Source organism: Arvicola amphibius, chromosome 17 (genome assembly GCF_903992535.2).
Source record: "Arvicola amphibius chromosome 17, mArvAmp1.2, whole genome shotgun sequence".
NCBI lineage: Eukaryota > Metazoa > Chordata > Mammalia > Rodentia > Cricetidae > Arvicola > Arvicola amphibius.
In genome coordinates this window covers 6,323,889-6,347,444 of record NC_052063.2, presented here as the reverse complement: position 1 = coordinate 6,347,444, position 23,556 = coordinate 6,323,889, and the positions used below count along the sequence as shown (strand labels likewise).

Here is a 23,556-nt window from a genome sequence, read left to right as displayed (position 1 = left end):
TTTAACTTCCATACCCATTTGGCTTCCCCTGGCCCCGTATCCACATTTCCATAGCCCCACCTGGTTTTCATTCATAAGTTTTCTTCCAGAACAATGCTGTTCTTCAGTTTCCCGACTGATAAGGAGCTGTTTTGCCTCTCACCACTATTGCCCTTGTGACCAATCTACCTGCAGGAGGAATAACTGGCGTTCTTTTGGCCAACAACACTTTCGGCTGTTGGCAGTTCAGCCTTCATGTACTATTTCTGCTACATGGCACAGGGCAGAAATATGAGTATGAGCAAGCAAAAAAAAAAAAAAATCTATCAGAGCTCCAGTGTCCCTCATGAGTAAGGTCAATGATACATAGCTACTTCATAATTGTAGAAATCAGACAAAATTACAGAAAAGTCTCTGAAAAATACCTTATGGTATTATTCAAAGGGAAGATAATATTGGATCAGTACCAGTTCCTAGAGCCTATTAAACTCAAACCATCACTCTCCACATTTACTACATGATCTTTTTTAACATTTTTATGTCAAGTAGTACTTGAGTAACTCAGTACAGAGTAAACACAGAACTAAAACATTTAAATGAATTATTATTTATCTTAAAATATTCCAGGAAAAATATGGAAATAATGAGCTAATTCAAAAATCAAACACTAACTCAAAGCCCCGAGTGAAACTTACAACAGCCTCAATTAAACCGTGGCTGGAAGGCAAAGTCATCCACCATTCGACATTGCTTACCTTGCAAGAGCGTTGCGATCTGGAGAGATTTCTGAGACGGGTGCTCTTCCAGGATGTCTAAGACAGTTCTACCCAAACTGTCCTTGATGTTGGCATCAATTCCTGGAGGAAAAAGAGAAACTAGATGTGCCGCTGGAGTGTCCTCGGATGATACTGCCAATATGTAACTGTTCTAATTTCACACGCAAATAGGCCAAGCACTGAAGGTGGCTTAGAAACTAAGTTACACACATAAGATTTTAACAGGAGAGAAGGCAAGGGCCAAATGTTGCTAATAATGTGGAAAATTCTTGATAATGAATCGACTCTCAGAGTTCTCCGACACTGTTATAAAGATTGCTTTGCAGGACCACAGAGTCTCTTTGGGGTTGTGGCTAGTATATTAAATAAGTAGTATACTGTCAAAGTAAAAAATACTTCTTACTTATAAGCTAAAATCCTAAAGTGTATGGCAAAGTGATTTGTATAACCTGTATAATTCAATTTTAAAATGTTAATAAATGATAATCATACATATTATAATGTAAGAACGCTTAGAATATTCAATGCAAGCAAATTTGAAAAGGTATCATTATTTCAAGTGTCTATGGACTGTATACTTCAGATACCCTGGATACTGATTTTTTTCAGATTATCCCCAGGGCCGGCCACACTCATAAGCTATTTAAACAAACCGACTTAACTGTATGACTGAAACATTTCTGCTATGATTCTAGTTCCAAAATTATGTGTCACACTAAAAAATTTATTTTAATGCAGCCATTAGTTCCAGCACTCTAATCCAGTTTGTGAACTTTCCGAGCACCTGATTTCAAATGAAGCCAGTGTAGAGCATTTTACCCCAGATGTTGGTTCACTGTAAGATTATTAAATAACCTGCTTAAGTTTATGTGAGAATATAGGTAGTATGTATTTAATCGGCGTCTCGGGTCATTTATTCTAATACTATGCTGCATGTCAAAGTTAAATAACACGAACATTTAACATAGTGAACATGGGAAAAAGGCATGACAGCCTGACCATGGCTTTTGTTTACAGAGCAAATGAAACACACTGTACTACAACCATGGCTCACATCAACCATGTAGAGTAAGAATTTGCACGCGTATCTTTCTAGTCTCAAAAGTCTGACCTTGATTTCAACTTGTCCCATTCCAGTGAGAATATACATAGACGATAAGTAAGCCTACCTTTGTTTTTCCTTCAAAATATCCCCTCTAAAATGCTCCTTTTAAAAATAAACTCCTATAACCAATGAACAGCTACTCGCCCAAGGAGTAGTGAGAAGGAGAATTTGCCCTAAGAATCAGTGACTCAAATCTGTATGGCCATGGATCACAGTGGAAAAGACCAAGAGTCCACACCACTGCCTTTACTCCTCAGGGGCCAGTCCCTCCATCTTGCCAAAAGCAGAGATCTTCCTTCTCCTCCTGGCAGTTTCTTCAGCTCACTTGGATATTTATATCAACACGGTGGGACTCCCTCTCTGCAATTTGGACGAAGGGATGGTTTGTGAAGAAGGCTGCCATCTTCCTTCAGCTAACCCTGAAACAGCCACAGTAGCTGGCAGGACAGGCTTCCGGGAGCACAGTGATAACTACCTGTTTCTAACAGGACTCGCACCACGTCCACCTTCCCAAACAAAGCCGCTTCGTGGAGAGCGCTCCCCTTTTCTGTCTGAAAAAAAAAAAAAAAAAAAGACAGAGCTGCATATGGAATCCCCACAGACTGCAAACAGCTAGCCACTCTTACAGATTCTGTATATTCTCAGCACGCTGGGTCGGAGAAGTAGTGGGGAGGGAGGTGTTCCAGGAACAAAATCCAGAGACTGTGTTTGGGAAGCACCTCTGCTTCTGAACAGGCAGCGACTTACCTTCTCCTTGCCTTAGTTGTGCTCAAACATCAACTAGAAGCTAAAAGCCCTTGGCACCAGGCTTTTGTGAGTACCCACGAGTTCACTCAGCGGGCATCTATTAAACATGATTATATGTCTGTAGAGCAAAGGGCGTTCTCAACACAGAAATATCTCCTGGACCTTGTATATTCCCACCGCATTGAAGAAGACAAATCTGCAGATAAGTGTTTGTGGTGAATGAAATCTAAACAGTTTGAAGCGGCTCTCAAATCCTGGATGACCTCCATTTTCCTCTGCACACTCTCTCCTCTACCCGTAAACCTCCAGCTGACCCATACTCCGCCCTCCAGGAACGCTGACCTTACTCATTCTCAACGCTGTTCTCTGCTGAGAATCTCAGGTCCATTCCTGAACAGGCAGCTCCAGCTCTCGGCCCTCTAGATTTGGGCACCGCTCAACTAACTGCTTGTTTTTCAACGGTCCACATGAATTATTGAATTCACTAGGAGAACTTGTTTGAAAACACAATCCTAGCCACGCATGGTGGCACATTCCTGTAATCCCAGCATTTGAGAAACTGAGGGAAAGGATCACTCCAAGTTCAAAGGCTCACATAACGAGCTCAAGGCCAGTCTGGGACGCACAGCATGACCTGTGACTTCATCTAAAAACTGAAAAAGAAGAAAGATCCTAGGACTGAAAGGGGGATGGCTGAGTGAGCTAAGAACACTGGCAACTCTTCCAGAAGACCCAGGTTCAATTCCCAATACTCTCATGGCAGCTCTCAGGCCTTGCAACTCCCATTCCAGGGCATCTGACACCCTTTGCTGTCCTCCTTAGGCACATGACACATACATGCTCTACAGACACAAATACAAGCAAAACATCCACACACATAAAATAATAATGATGAAATGAAGAAAGAAAAAGAAGAAAGACAGGAACAGATAGGTAGGAAGAAGGGAGGGAGGGAGGGAGGGAGGGAGGGAGGGAGGGAGGGAGGGAGGGAGGGAGGGAGGGAGGGAGGGAGGGAAGAGATATAGTAAAGGAGAAAAGGAGGCAGGGAGGGAAGAAGCAAGTCCTTAGACTCCTGGAACCCCATTCCCAGCTTCACTGACCAGGGATGAGATCCAAGAATCTCAATCTCGAACAAGTTCCCATGATGCCCCGAGTCCAAAGGAGTATACTTTGAGAACAGTCAACTACATGACAGTCGGAATCTTAGCTTAACGTTACTTCATTACAGAAATTGTTCTTTGCCCCCGGAAATCCATGGTTTTTCTGTGTATTTCATATCCATATGTATTTTCTTCCCCTAGCATTTATAATAAATAACACATCATAATTTTGCTCCCCGAATTAACCATAGGCTCAGTGGAAAGGCAAACAGCCTCTCTTTTTTCCAATATTCTTTCTCGAGGAAGATCAGGAAAGATTTCAAAGAGAAGGGGATTTTTAGGCTAACACAAATGTCCTCTCTTTTGATTTTTCTTTCTCTCCTAAGAATCTAACGAATGCCAATTAGTTCCTCAGTGTTTGCTGTGAATAAGGTTAATCTGGCAACTTTGTCTTTCTGCCTTATAAGGTAGCCACGAAGTTGATGTTAAAACCTTGATTTGAAGCGCACTATCACTCGTGATGACGTAAGATGCAAATGTTTCTTTAATTAATAAATATGTATTGTGTAGTTAAAACAACCCCAAATAAGCATATTGGGGAAAAGGATTAGAGAACATGGAATATCAATGAGATCTGTATGTATCTTCAAGAAGTATGACTCAAGTTCTCTGAATTAAAATGTGACTGCTATGGCAGGAGATAATATAAAAGGAAATAAAAAAGCAGTTCATAAATATACAGCTCTGTACTGAAGGGAAAATTGTAGAAACAGCTTCAACTCTTTAAAAAGTATTTCTGTGTGGTCAGAGGCATTTTCCCCAGTTCTTGAGAGTAGATAATAAGTGTCCACTTTAATCTGTGTGTTACAGCTTGGGTATCAAATGTTTCTCAACGGCCATGTGTTGAAGGCTTGGGCACCAGATGATGACCTTTAAGAAATGGGTCATAATAAAGATGCATTTGAAGGATACTGTGGGACCCTGGCTTCTTTAACTTCTTTTTTATTTAAAAAAATTAAAAAACAACTAAAGGAAGTTTCTTGTGTGCGAGGGGTATATGCGCACATACTGGAAACAGAGGTTGATGCTGCCGCCTCTTCCTCTTTGGCTCTTCCACCAGTCTTTTCGGCAGGGTCTCTCCCTGAACCTGGAGCTCACTATTTTGGCTAAACTGGCAGGTCAGCATCTCCCAGGACCCACCTGCTTCTGCCTGCCAGCTCTGAGGTTGCACATGTGAACAGCCATGTCTGGTTATTAAGTAGATGATACGCATCTGCTCACATCCACATGCAGACCCAACAAACACATAGAGCCGCCATCCCACCATGTTTCTGGCGCTGGTGAACTAGTCACCGCGAGGCGAGCATGGTTTGCATGCGAGTCTCACCGTGTGCAACCTTACCACTATCCTAAAACAAATCGAAAATAACCAGAGACACTTCCTGTGAACCTGCTACTGCTTCAGCCTTCTCCCCAGATCTCATTCTCTTCACTCCGCTCTGTCAAGAGTCCCCTTCCAGCACAGCGGAAGTCGCTGTCTAGTTGTCTTGCTGCTGCAACCCTGATGCATGGCAGGCAAGGCCTGGTACTCAGCTCTCACACTCAGTGAACACATGTGAACACACGGCTGCATGAAGCCACACTGTTGGTGTGCCTCTTGTAACTTCGTCACGGGGAGCTTCTCCACTAAATAATTCTTTATCCCGTTTCTTCTCTTTGCTGTACCTTTTCCTCATGTAACCAACCATCCCATGTTTCAACTTTTGGGTTTCTAGAACCAGTCCCCTATAGGCTAAGCCTCAATTACGTCAATCCCCTTGTCCTATAAACTCAGTTACAAACAAGTCACCAACCAAACTGTTTCCTATAGAATACCAAACCCTATGAGACTGTGGCCATCACATGAAGAGCTTTGCCTTTTTCTCTAAGATGGAAAAACAAGGGAGGTTTAGGAATAGAAAAGTAATGACCTCACTTCATGGAATGGGGACATTTCCAGCTCCTATGCTGAAAACAGACTAAACAGAATCTGGTATCGGCTGAACATCTATATCTCCTCCAAATCCAGGCGTTGAAATTTAATTCACACTGTAGATCATTTGAGCATAAAGCCTTTAAAGAGGCAGTTAAGTCTTAAGACTAGAGCGCTAATCTGACCGTACCAGGGTCCTTATAAGATGACGCCACATGGGAGAACTCACTCTCCATTTGTATACAGAAGAAAGGTCACACGAAGGAAGAAATTAACAAGGCAGGAGGAGCTTGCTTACCAAGAACTAGTTTGGCTGAGGCCCTGATCCTAGACTTTGTAACCCGTGAGGGAGTCGGGGGGATGAATGCCTCTTATCTAAGCTACTCAGCCTATGGTATTTGTCAAAGCAGCTCAAACAGTGAAGAGAGGCAAGGGGAAACCAGAGAAACATAGGAAGCGAGATTTGGAGAGGATGTGGGCTAAGGTGGTACTGTGGACGGTACTGTTAAACGGTGATATTCTGTACACAGCTTAACCTCGGAGCCTGGAGGATGTGCTCTGAGGAAACGAAGGCAATGCAGGAAAGATGCCCAAAGTCTGGTGGCAGTGGAAGAATGTCCCTGGCTGAAATGAGAACAGGCAAGGTTACTTGGCAGCCATAGAAAGAAATGGATATAACAGCTAAATGTTCAGTTTGGGAAATGAGTCCGCGATGCTCATTAGCAATCCAGTAATATATCCAGGAGGTAATTACGCACAGTAGTTTAGAGTTCAGAGTAAAGTCCAGGGAAAAAAAAAAAAAAGAGAAAGGGAAAGGGAGGGAGAGAGGGAGGAAGGGAGGGAGGGAGAGAGAGAAAGAGGAAGGGAGGGAGAGAGAGAGGGAGAAGGGGGAGGGAGAGAGGAAGGGAAGGAGAGAGACACATAGAGAGAGAGAGAGAGAGAGAGAGAGAGAGAGAGAGAGAGAGAGAGAGAGAGAGAGAGGAAGAGAGAGAAGAAGGGGGAGAAAGAGAAGAAGGAGAGAAGAGAGGAGAGAGGGAGGGAGGGAGGGAGGGAGGGAGGGAGGGAGGGAGGGAGGGAGGGAGGGAGAGAGGGAGGGAGGGAAACAAAAGAAAGGAAAGAAATTTGGTACTTAGTAGATAAATCTGTCTTTGGAGCTAAGAGGCTAAATGAGGTCAACACAGAAATAAGAGCAGACAAAAAGGAAGTATGTCTGCGTGTCAGGTCGTGGGACACCGACCTGTGGAGATCAGATGGCAGCAGGGAGCAAGGGATGAGGTGAGAAGCTACACCGCTGGCTCCTCCTGCTGAATGCCTAACACAGCATGAATTTGCCAGTCTGCATATTTTACATGGAAACCACTAAGAAGATGGGATTACTTACACACGTGTCCTCTATGCTTCTCACAGGACCTGAAGCTTTAGGCCACCTTGATTTTTAAGGGTTTATCTCATTACACCATCCCATGAAAACCTACGAATGTCTGTCTTTGCTGCCAGCTCCCACACTGGTCTTCCAGACGCTAGAGCCTCTAAATCATTAGCTAACAGTTCTCAATCACTTCTGGCCACAGCGAGTTGATTCTGCATTTCTATGCTGGGATATGGCCATTTGTGTCCATCCCAAATACATATTAGAACTTGTGTTTTCCTGTTGAAGCTACACCTCAAGAATTATGGGATATATAACCTAATAATACTGAGTTCCGGCTATCTTGTTTTTAAAAGTAATCACAAAAATAAGCAAACATAAATTAAAACAGAGACAGGGGATAACAACTAAAAGGAACTGTGAGATCATGAGAGTTCATTTTAAAGACAAGAAATATGCTAATTTTGTTGCGTCCTTGTGTGAATGATACAGCTGAGAAAGAAAAACAAAGTTAAAGAGAGCAGGACTATCCCCAGTAGACAGGGGAGCCAGAACCAAAGGTACAAGTGTAGCACTGAATGGTTATAAAGAGGAAGTTCACTTAAAGGCCCAGGAAGGAGAGAAGGGTCTGTGAGCTGTCTCAGCGGAGGAGTGCTTGCTGCCAAGCCTGACCGCCAGAGCTCAATGCCCAGAACGACGAGGTAGAAGGACAGAAATGACTCCTCTGACTCCTCGCAAGTTCTTCTCTGACCTCCACACCTGCCATGGTGTATGCACACATATACACACACACACATGCACACACACACACATGCACACACACACACACACACACACACACACACACATGCACTAAATAAAAAATTTAATGCTAAAAATAGCAAGATAATTTGTGATTGTTTCTTCTTTCTCAGTGAAATACAAACGGTACTAAGATGAGAGAGAGCACGGAGAGGGGAGGGTTGAAATCTGGGGAAGGTTTTGTTTGTTTTTGGTTTTGTTTTGTTTTTCTTTTTAAGACGAGTTTCTCTGTAGCTTTGGAGCCTGTCCTGGAGCTAGCTCTTGTAGACCAGGCTGGCCTCGAACTCACAGAGAATCCGCCTGCCTCTGCCTCCCGAGTGCTGGGATTAAAGGCGTGCGCCACCACCGCCCGGCCATGGAGAAGGTTTTTAAATTATCTAGAGAAGTTAGAGAGTAAAAAGTTTATTTAACTGAGATGTATTCATTATACATACCTCACATCCCCTGCACTATAAGTTTATTTAACTGAGATGTATTCATTATACATACCTCACATCCCCTGCACTATAAGTTTATTTAACTGAGATGTATTCATTATACATACCTCACATCCCCTGCACTATAAGTTTATTTAACTGAGATGTATTCATTATACATACCTCACATCCCCTGCACTATAAGTTGCTAAAAATTAGCTGTACTTCATTCGACTTTCTGTTTCAACAGCTCCCAGGATGGCAACTTACACTTTTGAGGATTAATTGGGCAATTTTGCTCAATATTCATAGAAAGTATGATTGACTTTATGTTGTGTGAGTGATTGAACTCTTCAAGATTTGATAAAAGAAATTGATAAGGACGATATATAATTAAATAATTAGCATAATGTATGACTTTCACTCACTAGTCACCAAAAACCAAGTTTAAAAATCTGCAGAAAAGAATGGTAATTCTAATAATATGAAGTGTGAGCTTATCCCTACTTTCTTAATTGGACTGACTTTATTAAGAAAAATAAAGTATTTATAAGTAAATATAAGACAGGCTGGACATCCCCAGTATAAGCATTGAAGGTCTGAAAATACTTCAAAATCCCAAAAGTTTTATAGATTGACCTTATGCCATAAATAGAGAGTTGCATGACTTCCTCATAACAGGTAACAGTCAGAACGCAGGTACACGAGACATTGTCGGAAATCACTTTCAGGTTGTATTACAAGGTGCATACAGAACATAAATAAATGTCAAATGTGGTCTTTGGTCCTTTACCAAAATATTTCATTATTTGTATGTAAATGCCCCAAGAACTCACAGTCATCAGAAAAGCTTCTCTCCCTAATTATTTCCAATAAGGGATAGGCAACCTACACGAAATTCAGCCAAACAGACATCAAAGTATTTTGGTTTTAATAGTTCAAATATGCTGTAATTTAGAATTGCTTAGAGAGAGAGGGGGAAAAAACGCAGAAAACAAAATTTCCAGAGAACATACCACCACATATGTTACATTTTAAATACACATGGAAGGACTGTGAAAATGACTCACTGGGTAAAGTATATGCTGCAAAAATCATGAGGACCTGACACACATGTACACATGTGTAAACCACACGCACGCACACAAACACACACACAAAGAAAAATGTGGAAAAGAAACAAATACAACCAAAATGAATTAACTTTAGCACTCCTAATTTTCAACCCATGACTACAGCAATGTAATGAACATTGAATCCTCAAAACCAGCTATGTTCCTTTAAATGACTCTTCTTCCATACCCCTAACTGTTTTCTCTCTTCCATACCCCTAACTGTTTTCTCTCTCTCTCTCTCTCTCTCTCTCTCTCTCTCTCTCTCTCTCTCTCTCTCTCTCTCTCGTGTACACACAAATATATTCATGTATTCATGTACATAGAATAATTTTTTAAACACTCAAATTGCATTTTTTAATACGTTTTTCTTCTGAGGCTCCTTGGACTTAGTGATTGGTCACTAGTTTGTACAGATAAATGGTAAATTATATTGGAAAGAGGCCTAGACCTTAATCAGTAACTCTAAGCCCACATTCCGGTTTTATCAGCTGTGTCCTAATTTCTCTCCTGGAAATTTCCAGCACTCCACCCCACAGGACATTTGGAACCACTGGATTCTAAGTCAGTATGCTAAGCATTGTGAACATATTAAAAATATTAAGAGTTGAGGCTGGAGAGATAGCTCAGCCATTAAGAACACTTGCTATTCTTGTAGAGGACCCAGGTTTGGTTCCTCGCATCTGTAAGGCAACTCAAAACGATATGTAATTGCAGTTCCAGGGGATCCAGTGTCCCACACCAGGCACAAACATGTAACACAGGCAAACCACTCTTACAAAATAAAAGTTAATAAATCTTAAAAGAACAAAATAAATAAAAATGGTAAATTCATTCACTAAGTTTTACTTGGCTTTCTAAGAGTATCCAGCTGAAGGTAAAACACGAAGAAAAAGAAAACAATTACTCACGCGACTGCCCTCCACTTCCGTGTACTAGTAATCCACAGCCCTCCAATCCTGCTAAAGTTAGAACCTGTGCTTTAACTCCCCTCGTGTTCCCACAAGCAGACGGGGCGGCAGCATCACCTCTGAATGCATGGAGGGCTGAAACACTCACTTGACAGCTCACATCCATTCCTGCCTCCAGCAGCACCTGGACCACCGCCTTGTGACCATTGCGGGCGGCGAGGTGAAGCGGCGTGTGCTTCCGGGTGTTACAGCTCATCAGGTTTGGGTGTGCGCTTATGATCATCTTCACCACTCTCAGCCGTCCGTAGAGGGCCGCCAAGTCCAACGGGGTCTCGAGCTTGCTGTTCCTGATCGTGGGGTCCGTGAGCTCTTCCAGGAGAACGGCAACGACTTCCGAGTGTCCGTATTGAGCGGCACAGTGCAGGGCGGTTTCGTTCTCATTGTTCTGTTCAGGGCAAAGGTACAAAGGCATGTCTTCAGAGATGGGATTAGCTATCAGAAACGACAATTTAAAACTTGGCATGTGTGGAAATGTAAATTTAAATGCAATATATTTGGAAAATAAACCTGACCTTATTATATTTGATAAAATAATCATCACGTTTTAGTCTTATGACTTCAATGTGAGAAATCAAACTTTTCTCTATATCACATAGTCCAACTTCCAAGAATGATGATTTAGCCATGATAGTCAGTTCCCCTGCTGGGTCCAAATGGTCAGTGTGCTCCGCACTGTACATGCCTCCATTATGTTTAATAAGGAAGATTAATAACAATTATAACATACTTTTAATGGCTGACTTTGCAGACAATGCTCGAGAGGATAAATTCTGGATGATGAGAGACTTACAGAAATGTTATCCAACTTCTTTCATTTTATTTTATATAAGTAAAGAAAAACATGGCTTTCATTATCAATACAGTCAGTAATAAATAGAAACCATTGCTTTTCTTTTTGGCAAAAAAAAAAAAAAAGAATGAAGAATCCTGTCCTTAATATAAAATCCTTTCCAAAACACAAGTAGATATCAAGCCTAGAACCACAGTCAGGCAAGCAGCCAAGAACACCAGAGTATGGATGGCATCTGCCTCGACAGGAATTCCTACTGAACAACCAAACAGCTTTCTCTAGAAATTTTAACAAGATTTCTGGTTTTGTGTTTTAATGAATTCAGTAACAAGGTAAATTGACCCGTCATCCAACTGGCACAGAGAGATGGGGGGTCTCGTCAGTCGGGAGAACTGTGAAGAAGAAATAGGACAGAAGTGAGGTGATACTGAATAAGGACTCTAGAGAGAAACATCAGCTGCCCTTCCCATAGTTAACGTTAGGCATCAGGCACAGGCGCCGCTCGTGTCTCTACTCACTTGGTCCTCGTTAGAAGATGGGAGCCAATCGTTATCATCACCCTCACCTGCAGAGTGAGGTAACTAAAGCACCGAGCAACTGGATAGCAGGTCTTTGATTGTGTAGGGGAGCAGGAAGATAGACACTATGCTTCAAGTCCCTTTGTGTTTCCCTACAGCCTGTGGTGGGACAGCACCACTGTTAATGCGCAGCTAAGACTCACTCAACAGCTCACATCTCTTCCCACAGGACCACTGAGGAGAGGAATGTGAGGTTGCACGTAGCCCAGGATTTAAACAAGTAGCCCCGACCTGAAGTCTGAACTATCAACATATACCACCTTCCGTCATAACGGTGGGGATTATAAACACTGGCCAAACAGCTACAAACTATCAAACGCTGCCTCATTAACTCCTAGAGAAGTCTTACAAGTTTGGTACTAATATATAGGCTTCACGGATAAGGAGACTAAAATTGAAAGTTGTCACGCGACATCGAAGAAGCATCGGGATCTTTTGTACCTGTCAAAACCTAAAGCCTACACTCTTGCTGCCTCTATCTGGGGCTACAATGCAATCTTAAAAATTTTCCAGAGATTCCACCCAAAAAGCACTGAGTTGAGAGAAAATGGCTTCTTAAAGAGTAGCTCCTACAGAAACAAAAAGAACAGTTCAAACCCAAACAGATCGTGATCTTCCAGGACCAAAGAACACCCCCCCCCCCAGACTTGTGCTGGACCAAAGAAAAATATAAGCCAGTAAATTAAGGGGCCAGAGGAAAGATTTGAAAACTTAAAGAGAAGTGGGGTGGGGTGGGGTGGGGCGGGGCGGGGTGAACTGGGAGAGAGAGGCTCCTGACTCTGTGTGTCTAGTACCAAGACAGGGCAATGGGAGCAAAAGGAACACAGAGGCAAGCTACTCTTGAGAGACAGTGGTCACGTAGCTGGGGTCAGACAGATGGAAGAAAAGATTCCTGCAGGTATTTCTCCCATTGTTTCTAAGAATTAACCTTGTGTTTAGTTTGGATGCTTTAGTAGCATTTCTGTCCTCACAGAGACTGACTACCTATAGTTGTAGACGTCCTAATTTTCTAATCTCACCATTCTACCAACTTGATAAGAGCCCCCAAGCTTATTACTTTCACGCATGAAAATATGACAGAAAAATATGCTTCCTGACCAACCCAATTTCCCCTTGGTCTAAAAAAGGACTGAAGCTCATTTCTCAAACTCTCTCTGAGAAAGAGAAAGGCCGGCCGTGAAGTAACGGCTCTCCTCAAAGGTCTACTTTTCCACAGCCCTTAGCCTAGAAAAATAAGAGCAAAATCGTAAGTCCTTCTAATAATACCAATTAGTGCTATTCAAATCTCAGGAGAAATTATCTCCATCATTAAAGACCTATTTAGGAGAGAATGTTCACAGATTTTTATCCATTATCAACACATGCTTGGGTTTTCTTATCAGAGGAGATGAAAACTGTGGAGTCTTTAAAAAGGCAAGAGGATATACTTGTGTCCACACTCCCTAGCAGCCTAAAAAGAAACGTCCTACTTAAAATGAGTAGGCAGTGAGGATGTATTGAATAACAATCGCTCGTGTATCTACAGAGAATGCTCTTCAAAGGTTCTCGGTTCTCCGTCTTTAACCAAATCGGTGTTGTCTGAATGCTCAAGAGGATGACAATGAGTAACCGAAGAAAACGGCTGACCAAACCCATCTCCCCCAACAAAACCTGAGTCAGTGTGAACTACCCACCGCCAGGAGAACTCAAGCTCCAGAAGCGGCAAGGACAAAGTCCTTTTGAGATGAGGGTCCTCTAATTTTGTTGCCCCAAAAGTAAATTAAGGAGGAAAATAAAGACAAGGTGAAAGGAGAGGCAGGTAAACGGACATAGAGCGCAGAGCATGAGGAGAATAAACAAGACCATACTTTCTACATTATTGCCGTATAGTACCAGAGTTTGTCTTACTCTTAATTAATTAATTAACTGTGGAGAGCTTCATTCATGAGCACTGCATCTACACCATCCTACCGCCCTTCCCTGCCCATCTCCAACTCCTCCCCGCTGCCCCTCCCAACAAATCCATTCCCCCATTTAGCATTGGCCCGTATGTGCGTGAGTCCGGGGATGCCCTTCCCCGTGTCATCCCATGGCCGTCATTTGCATCACTGCTTTTGAACCAAATAGAATGGCAAACAGGACCTACCTGGAAGTGCTAGCAAGCCCCTCCTCCACAACCCATTTGATCCCGGAACCATCCTCATCTGTGTACCAAGAACATTGTCTTCTCTATAAACCATGCAGTGTGGTTCACAAACCGAACAATAACATGTGCGGATTCTTTTTCAAACATTACAATGTAAGACTGGATTATTTTTAAACATAGACTCCCTGGTATTTTTTAATTTGGATGTTTTATGAGCTCGGTAGGAGCCCCCCAAGGTGATATTAAAGCATGAAACTACGACCCAGAAAAACATGCCCTGCTAACTGGTGCTATTAAACTTACAGGACATACAAGCCAATGACATCACAGTCGGCAGTTTCGGTCCGTTATTCTCAGCAAAGGTCTGAAATATTAAACGGAGAATTCCAGAAATAACTCATACGCCCTAAATCACATGCTGATCTGAGCATGACGGAATCTTGACCCTTCCACGCTGGCTCAGTCCTGACACGAATCATCCCTGGCGGTACTTGACTGCCCATCTCATCCGTCAGAGCCACCGCGCTACCGCGGAGCTCCTATGACGTCACCCACGGCACGGAAGCAATGATGCAAATGAGGGCCACGATGCGAAACGCAGATGGACAAGCGAACTCTGGCACAGTGTGGCGACGCAGCAAAAGTATGAGAAAAAGCATTAAATGATATCGTTTTCAAACAAGAGAAGGATAACCAGTGAAATGCAACACAAGCACGGGCGCTTTTCCAAGTAACGACGACAGCACTTTGAAATAGAAGACCTTACAAGTGCTTTCCAAAAGAAAACCTGAAGGGACATATCGGATTACTGGTACCGAGATTTCCATCAGGAATATTGGACAACAACGTACCCCACATAGGGAAAGGGGGTCAACCATATGAGATGTCAGAGGTCCTCTTCACAAACCACAAGGAGACACTACGGTGCATAATTTCAATGTCATGACTGTGTGATGGGCTAAGGAGCTGAAAAACCCCTTTTCAATATTGACTGCATTTCTCAATAGGCAGATCATGGGCAGATTCTTCTTCTCTAAGGCCATGGCCCCATACAGACAGCAGGAATAAAAATCCCTACTTCACTAGACTCCAATATGGATTAAGGTAATGCAGATACGGTCCTCTGCCCAGCTCCTGCCACACAGGAAACGTTCCGTAAGTAATAAGACGTAGGATGGCAACATCAGTGGGAAGCCCTAGAATCTGAGTTCAAGTTTGGGTCACCCAGGGCATGTGGCCTTAAACAAGTTACTTAGCTTTACTGAGCTTGGTTTTTCATCTATGAAATAGGAAAGGTAATTTCATTTCAGAAAATTACTGTAAGAATTAAGTAACATTGTGCAGGTGGAAGCACTCAGAACAATGACTGACTTCCCTTAGTAAATGTGGATTTTCGTTCTTTCTCGATGTTGTTTGGATTCGTAAATGTTTCTAATTAGCTAAAGCACTTCTGTGCCATTGGGAGGGAGCTAAAATTCAAGTTACATATAAGAATAAAATCCTCACATCTGACTCTCGGGAGTAAAGGTATGGAGGGGGAAGATGGATTTCGAATTAAATGTCCCCAGGTGCTGGGAGGACAGTTCAGCTGGTAACATTCCCACAAACAGGGGGATCTAAGTGCCATCCTCAGACTTGTAGTCCTGGTGCTGAGGGCAGAGGCAGAAGGGTCCCTGGCCTCACCAGGCAGCCAGAAAATCCAGTCAGTGAGTCCCAGGTCCCACACAAGGTAAGGCAGTGCCTGAGGAATAACACCTGCCTCAGCTTCAATATGCACATTTACACAAGTACCTGTGCACTAGGGCAGGTGGGCACACACACACACACACACACACACACACACACACACACACACACTGGGCTATACATTTATACCTGCATGTGCCTGCACAGACACCAATAACAAGACAGTCTCAAGAAATGTTCAACTTGCTACCAACAAAACTACAGCACACAGTAAGAGAAAAGCAAAAAAAAATTGCTTTGAATTCCAGTCTCCTTAAAAGGAAAAATTTTCATAATTGGATCAATGGTCAATATTACCAAAACAAGTGTTTCTCTCAAATCCTACCAATATAATTATATCATCTAAAAATTTCAACTTTCAATTATAATTGAATACTGGATATTTCTTATTTTTGTGTCCTTTAAAGAACAGTTGTTTATATGAATTAACATCCTTTTCTTTAACCTCGAGTTGTTTTTCCACTTGGTTATTTCAGGCTGGCCTTGTGCCATGCCGACAGTTTTAAGGATAAACCACCAGATGGCTCATCGTGTAAAGGAGCTAAATTCTAACTTCTCAGGAACAGAAAAGAATTCTCACGGATTTCCTTTTAGCATAGGACGATGATAAAGATACCCATATCTGTCATTTTTTTAAAAACACGAACACATTCTAATTTTGAAACCCTACATTTGGTTAACATAACAAACCCCAAATATTAATTGTCATAAAAATTAATGAGGTGCTTTCCCAACAAATAAAATACTTTTTGCTGATTAATCCTTCCAACATTATATCTGAATAGAAAAAAAAATTCCTTATCTTTATTATTTAAAGCTAGTGTTATTTTTCATTCTTACTTAACTCTTAATTTCAGCCAAAGGTCGGCGGAGTCTATAGCTATTTAAATAATATGGTAATTGTCCTTTAATTAGAAACGTTTACACTACAGTAATCTATTTACATCGGTATTGGACAACCGCCAACCCGCCGCTTAATACCATCGCTGTAGCTCAGTTGTCGGACTGCATGCTGATTTCAAATATAGTTTTACAGAATGGGAACAGTAGGGGGCACGCAGAGCTCGAGATGTCTATTACACAGTATTAGGAGGCAGATTTCACTCTCTCAGGTCTGCGGTCTCATCTCCTTCAATGCTCAAGGTTGAACTCCTCTTTAAGTAGGTTCATTGTTTATAATACAGACATTATGTCCTGCAAATACTCTGCCTTTCTCTGCCTTGATTATAATGCTCTGTGGTGTTCAACTTACTCTAGACAACTCCTCTCTCTCCTCTCTCTCTCTCTCTGTCTCTCTCTCTTCCTGTTCCTCTCCTCTCTTTCTCCTGTGTGTATATGATGTGTGCATGCGTGTGTGTGTGTCTGTCTGTCTGTGTGCGTCTGTCTGTGCGCGCGTGTGTGTGTGATTAGAGGAAATTTTTAACTATGCATCTAGAAACTGTGTACACTGCATTTTACATACTGATTCCCCAAAACTGTACTTAACCGTGAAAATACTGTGTAAATGGAAAGCATCATGCAAATGATCATTGTAAACATTGTGTTCGCCTGTGAGGTTTTATTAAAGAACACTAATTCTCATTACAAACATAAATACTGTTCTATCTTTAAATAGTCAGGAGATAAAAATGGATGATTATGTAATGCATGCAAAAGTTGTGCGGTGATTTCCTTTACGTATGATGTTTTCTAACAAAGAATCTTCCCAAATGCGTTAGAGCCTGTGCGTCATAGCCAAGCCTGTAGGTTTGTGTTCATCACATCCAAACCCAGAGAGTTGTTCCGATTTCTCCTTTAGGGAGATCAGAAGTAGAATGACTTGGAGCCGGTAAAGAACAACGTATTCACTACTTCAACATGGCTTTGCCCTTGCAGAATGAGAAAGTAAGTGACAAGGTGAGCAAGCGTACGGCGAGGGCACCTGTTCATTGACTCTGGAATGGGAAGGTCCGTGGTGGATGAGGATCTTCACGATCTCCACGTCCCCTCTCCAGGCCGCCAGGTGGATGGGGAAGTAGCCTTTGTTGTCCGCCACGTTTGTCGATGCCTCGTACTGAAGGAGCTTGAGAACTATGTCCCTGAGGGAAAGAGAAAACAAAAGGAAAGAAGAAAACAACAGAAGAAAAGAGGCTGAACAACACAGATTTTATTAGATAACTAGGTATGCTTACTAGAGACTAGCTGGCTCTTATAGCGGTCATTCAATCCCATTTAAGACTGGGATTAAGAGTTCACATAGTGGATATACTATTTTGCTTATGTGGATAGTACTCAAAAGCCCTCCCAAATCACTCACACACACACACACACGCACACAAGCACACACATCCATGCACATATCATACACACACACATACACACACACACACATATACACGGGTATCCATATACCTAGAACATTGACTAAGCAGTTAAATTACTTAATAGAATCCATCTGGACAAAATATATTTTATTTCATTACTAGATGAGTAAAGTCAATAAAACATCACACCATCACCTCCTCCTGTTCTGTGAATGATTTGTCTTTCCAAAGAACCTAAATCTAAGGACTAGCCTGAACCAAAGATGAATTTATAAGCAAACCTGCTGTTTCCCAAAACTATCACATACCAAGATGAATTTGGGGGACTTAAATGTCAGCCCTAGAGAGAACAGGAATGAAGGAGTTAAAATGTATGTAAGAGAACTTTAGGTCCACGGGTAGGGGAGCTAACAACCTATGTATAGTACTAGATCACGATTCAAAACCAAGCTCTGGTAGCTGTTCAGACAGAGCACACAATGCGGTTGAATGTCTGACCCATCCTGCTTTCCTCTTCCTCCCTCAAGCCCAGGAAGTGACCCCCAAAATGGAATTCAGGTAAGAGAGACATTCCATCGGTGGTGTAGTCTCGGGACAGCTCACATGCTACCCATAAGGCTTCTTTATTTCAAACCCACCAGACTCCCAGAGTAAAACCCTTCATTGAAATAACCTCAGAAAGAACTGATTAATAATTCCTAGTATATATTATACTGAACTTTGCATAAAACAATTCAAAAATGTAATTCTAAACCAGAGTTGCACTTTCATTTGGCTGCATTTGGACACAAAGTCTAATAATTCATTAAGTGAAAACCCAAGACAGACTTATGTGTAAAGGCAGGCAAAAATAGTTATGTATGTACCATTATAAACTGAAGTTTATCTTTAGGTTTAAAAAAAAAATCACCAATAGAAATGATGAACATAACAGAAAGACCTGAATTTAAATTTTTCATGAGGTTAAACTAAGAGTCATAAATGAGAAAAATGAGCGGCCATTTAGAAAGAAATGAGGTCAGAATCCCATTAGTTCACAAGAAATGGATGTAACAGAACATAACAATAAATGGTAAGTCATACTGCCCAAAATGCAGCCTAAACAGCAGCTGCAGGACATATGAAATCGCCATCTGGAGAGAAAGAATGTGTCATAGAAATATGTATGCGTTCCGAAGAATTTTCATCTTCTAATGGTAAGATTTCTGAAAAATGAAGACATAAATTCTATCTCTTTTAAGAGCTGATTGTATTTTCACATGTATGGATATGCGTGTCCCGATGTGCACAGTATATATGGGTGACTGTGGAGACCGGAATACATCGGATCCCCATGAGTTGGAGTTACAGGCAATTATGCCGCCCAGCGTGGGTGCTGGGAACAAGCCCTCTGGAAGTGCTCTTAACTGCTGAGCCCTCCTTCCAGGCCCATAAATTATTTCCTAACATGTCCTTTAGAATTTATTATTTAACAGGATCTGAACTTAGAAGGCTGGGATTTGTGACGCGGCTATGCAAATCACCCGACTCTTAAATTTGGCGGCGTTTTCTCTTCCTTTCTGGAAAAGACTCTGGAGCAACAAAGCAGTCCTAACAGCTGCAGTCTGGTAAGGCTACAAAATGGGATGAGTTGGAGCCCACTGTGTAAGCATGAGGATTGTATCAAATAAGAACATAGACAAGGAGAAGTGAAATCAGACTTTAACTTGGTTCCCGTGATTCTCCTATCGCTGCCACATAAGAGCTGTTCTGGAGTCTTCGATTCTGAGACAAGTAAATGACCAATGAGAAAAGAGGATTCAATCAATAGTTCTGAGTAAGAAAAACCCACTAAGAATCTAGCTTGAAGTCCCAAATCTTGACTAGTTAATAACTTAGTTACTTGAAGCAAGTCAAGTCTTTCCTTACCTCGTTGACTGCTAATATGGAATTTAGATATTACATTCTGCTATCAGTTCCAAAGGGCTGCGATGTGAACCAAATAAGAAGGCTATGGCTGTGAATTCTACATCATCCAAACTATTCTCAGGACACGCTGTTGTCCTGTTGAACAATTCCAGTGATTCTTTTAAAAACAGGGGAAAAAAAGTAAAATAAAAGCAAAGGAGGCTGGTCAAACTAAATATCTAGTTCTAAGAAGAATTTGTCCTAGAATAAAATCAATTTCTCCAAATTTATTTTAAAGACAATTATGAGAAAGCTTTTAATTTCATTTCTTAATATCTATGCAAATAAAAACAATCTTAAAACTAACTCTTCATAAAAAAATGTTTCTTAGTTTTAATATAGATCAGTTTTATGCCCAAGAATTTATGAATCAAATTTACTTACTATTATGAAATATTAAGACAGTAGACACCCAATCTAACTATGCTATCTAGAAATGGGCCCTAGGGGGCATGAATAGAAATAAGTAAGGTAAATGTGGTAGAGCCGCCTATGGATATCACTGGCTCTCTAAGAAAGTCAGGAAGAAACATAGACATGCATATCCAGTAGCCTTGCGGGACTCTGCCATCAAGAATAACATCACCAGATGCGGGCCTCTAATGCCACACAAAATTAAACTTCAGGCACTTTCTATAGCTCCTAAATTAAGGTGTAGTAGAATGCATACTCAGTATTTTTATTTTTATTTAGTGGAACCATTCTCATTTAGAAATATCAGCAAACTAAGATGCTGACAGCGTTCCACTACCTGAAATAAAATCCTGTTACATAATTGACATCTGCAGAATAACTGGCAGCAAAATGATGCCTGCATTTTCCCTTTCTTTCTATAGTTACCCAGCCTTGGCTAGCTCATCACAGTAATATAACACAGGCTGAAACACCTTTCAAGGGGGAGATAACAAAAGGAAACACTGATGGGAACAAAGCTTCTATTATCTTTAACTCCACCCAAACAAAATTCAGAATTTGTCCTTTAACTAGGCGAAAAGCATTCATTGTTTACCGCGAAAATTTATGATACACTGAAAAGTGTTTCTTTCTAAACAGTGATTTATTCTAAACATCTGTAGTGTACACATAACTTTGTGATTATTTAATACCTAAATCAGAAAGGGGTAATCTATATGCTTATAAGTTACAAGGTCATAACCAAGTATTATCTTTTTAAATTTATTACATTCATTTATTTGATTGGGGGACACCCATGTGTAGAGGTCAGATGTCTCCTTCCACCGTGTTAGCAGTGAGGACTGAACCCGGGTCATAGAGCTTGACAGCAAAAGCCTTTGCCAACTGAGCCATCTTGTTTGCTGTCTTAGCTGTCTCGGTTGCTGTCTCAATTTTTAAATGTGTTCATTCAAGTTCTTATTTTTCTACAGTATCAAGGGATTGGATCCAGAACCCTGGATGTACAAGAAAATGCTTTAGCTAACATGCCTGACATTTTTTACTTTATTCTGAAAAAAGGTCCTGCCCAGCTTAAGGATGCTCTTCAATCTGGGATACACTTGAGTCAACCCCCGAAGGCCTAGGAGTAATGTACCACTCGATAAACGTACACACCTTTAAATTTAAATTTCCCTTTAAACCTTTATTTAAGTCAAGTTTTATGACCTTATTCAGACATATTAGCTAGTGAACCAAGTGAGTTTAGGTTCAGTTTGAAAACACACTTATTAGACTTCTAATCAAATAAGTACCTGGCGGTTTTACTGAACTGTAAACACAGTGAAGAATTAATAAACTGTCAATTACCCTTTTCATGCTGTATCTAGGTTATCAAACCTAATGCTAATTAAATAGCCTTTCCACACAGGCTTATAAAGAGAAAATTAAAATTTGAGTACTTTTTATATTATTTAAATTTGAAAAATCACAGAAATACTAACTCAATATTAGACTTTTTATTTTCAATTAGATTGTGTCTAATCGTGTGTTCAGAGGTGCCAACAGACTGCTGAATGTGCTTTATTCTTTAGAGAAGATATGAAGTTCACTGATGATGCCTATAAACTAGCAAGTAGCAAAGTAATCCCTGCATTTTACAAATAAAGTAACAATGTTTCTCACAGTCACCATTCAATAACGGGCTGAAAGATACAGTCAGCATCTGATAACTGACTGTGATCCAGGGTTAAAGGTGTGACTGGGTAACAAGGTACACACTTAGCAAATACCACATGCACACAATGCTAGCCCCAACACACACACACACACACACACACACACACACACACACACACACGATGGTCAGAAATCCTAATATAAATGTGGTGGATGGGGTCACGGAGAAAGTAATTTTATTGCCAGAGGCAAAATAAAATATTAAATCAAAAAGTAATCCAATTTTGATAATTTCATTCTCTTGTGGCTTTAAGGCAATATATGTAAATTCAGATAAAAATACAAAATTTTAAAGTACTGGCTTTTCTACTTTCATTGTATTCATGTTCTGATAAATATAAAAACATTTCTGACTAATATTAAATAGCTTTGAAAAGCTTCAGAATAAATTCTAAGCAAAATTAAAGGAATTGGTGGGACCAACTTCAATTTTTTTTCCTTTGTTCTTAACAAGATCCCATGTAAATACATTAAAGCCAACACTGTTTATTTTGTCCTGCTGCTTGTCAGTAAGTCTCAGAATAGCAGCTTTATCTGGCTACAAAATTAACCAAAGAAACTCTCAAAGTCCATAAGGCTAGATCTGAGACTTCCCCGGGGCTATCCACTTCTCTTCAAAGCAAAGTCTCAGGTCTGTGGGTGCCCAGAAGACTTGGAGAAATGCACTCCACTCTCATTGAAATTTCTTTATAGACTGAATTCACAATTACAATTTCTAGATTGTAGGAATAAAAGCAATAAAATTGAAGGTGCTTCTAGTTATTCCAACAACTTTAGATATCCTATTATAAAATTTTAGAATATCCCTTTCATTTAAAAAAAAAAACTAAGAAAAAAAGCAAAACTATAAAAAACTTACTCTCTGAATTCTAGCCCCAATTTAACAAAGAATTTATATTACAGATTCTAGAGTCTATAAAGTATTAAATCCTAAAAGAAATAGAGGAATAGAAACTATTTTAACCCAACACATGCCATATTCTATATTATAACCTATTTCCAAGGAAAAATGAAATTCATTGACACTTTTATTTAGTATCCAAGTAATATCACAACACAGCCAATATAGTTTGAGAAATGACTGAAGAAAAATAAGAAGCAATTTCCTAATTAAAGAAAGGAAATAAAAAGAAATATAAGTACTTGAGTTTAATTTTGAAAAACATTATTGAGAAAGATAAAATTATTTTTTGAAAAAATAGCTAGGCATGCAATCCCGGCCCTTGGAAGATGGAGACAGAAGGATAGTAAGTCCCTCAGAGTCAGCTTGTAAGAATCGTCCCTCCCCAAAGAAAAAGACCTGCAAACAACAACAGAAAAGAAAGAATAGAAGCGGGGGGGGGGGGGGAAGCATCTACTAAGGGAGCTGTACCTGTAGCTTGTCAGTAGAGAGCTTGCCTAGCGTGTATGAGGTCTTGATTCCCACCCCAGGCATTAATTAACTAATTAGTTACAAAAATAAGACAACAGTACAAAGTGGGGAAGGAAAATCAAACAGGAAAGAGGCATGGGAGTGAGAAAACACAGGGTAGGAGAGGATGGAAAGAGAAGATGTGGGGAATTGCAGGGTGAGGGAAGACTGGGAATAG

The 23,556-nt window shown here is 40.8% G+C and overlaps 1 protein-coding gene across 7 annotated transcripts in view; it reads right to left on the bottom strand.

The window, feature by feature from the left end:
• The window catches only part of Anks1b (ankyrin repeat and sterile alpha motif domain containing 1B), an 896,366-nt gene that overhangs the window by 757,893 nt on the left and 114,917 nt on the right, over window positions 1-23,556 (bottom strand). For all 7 annotated transcript variants that reach the window (XM_038314479.1, XM_038314480.1, XM_038314482.1 and 4 more), the window contains exons 3-6: window positions 17,509-17,665; window positions 10,437-10,733; window positions 2,336-2,411; window positions 735-836 (exon numbers count right to left, since the gene is read on the bottom strand). In XM_038314479.1, the coding sequence (XP_038170407.1) occupies window positions 735-836; window positions 2,336-2,411; window positions 10,437-10,733; window positions 17,509-17,665 (632 nt within the window). The remainder of the gene's footprint in view (window positions 1-734; window positions 837-2,335; window positions 2,412-10,436; window positions 10,734-17,508; window positions 17,666-23,556) is intronic.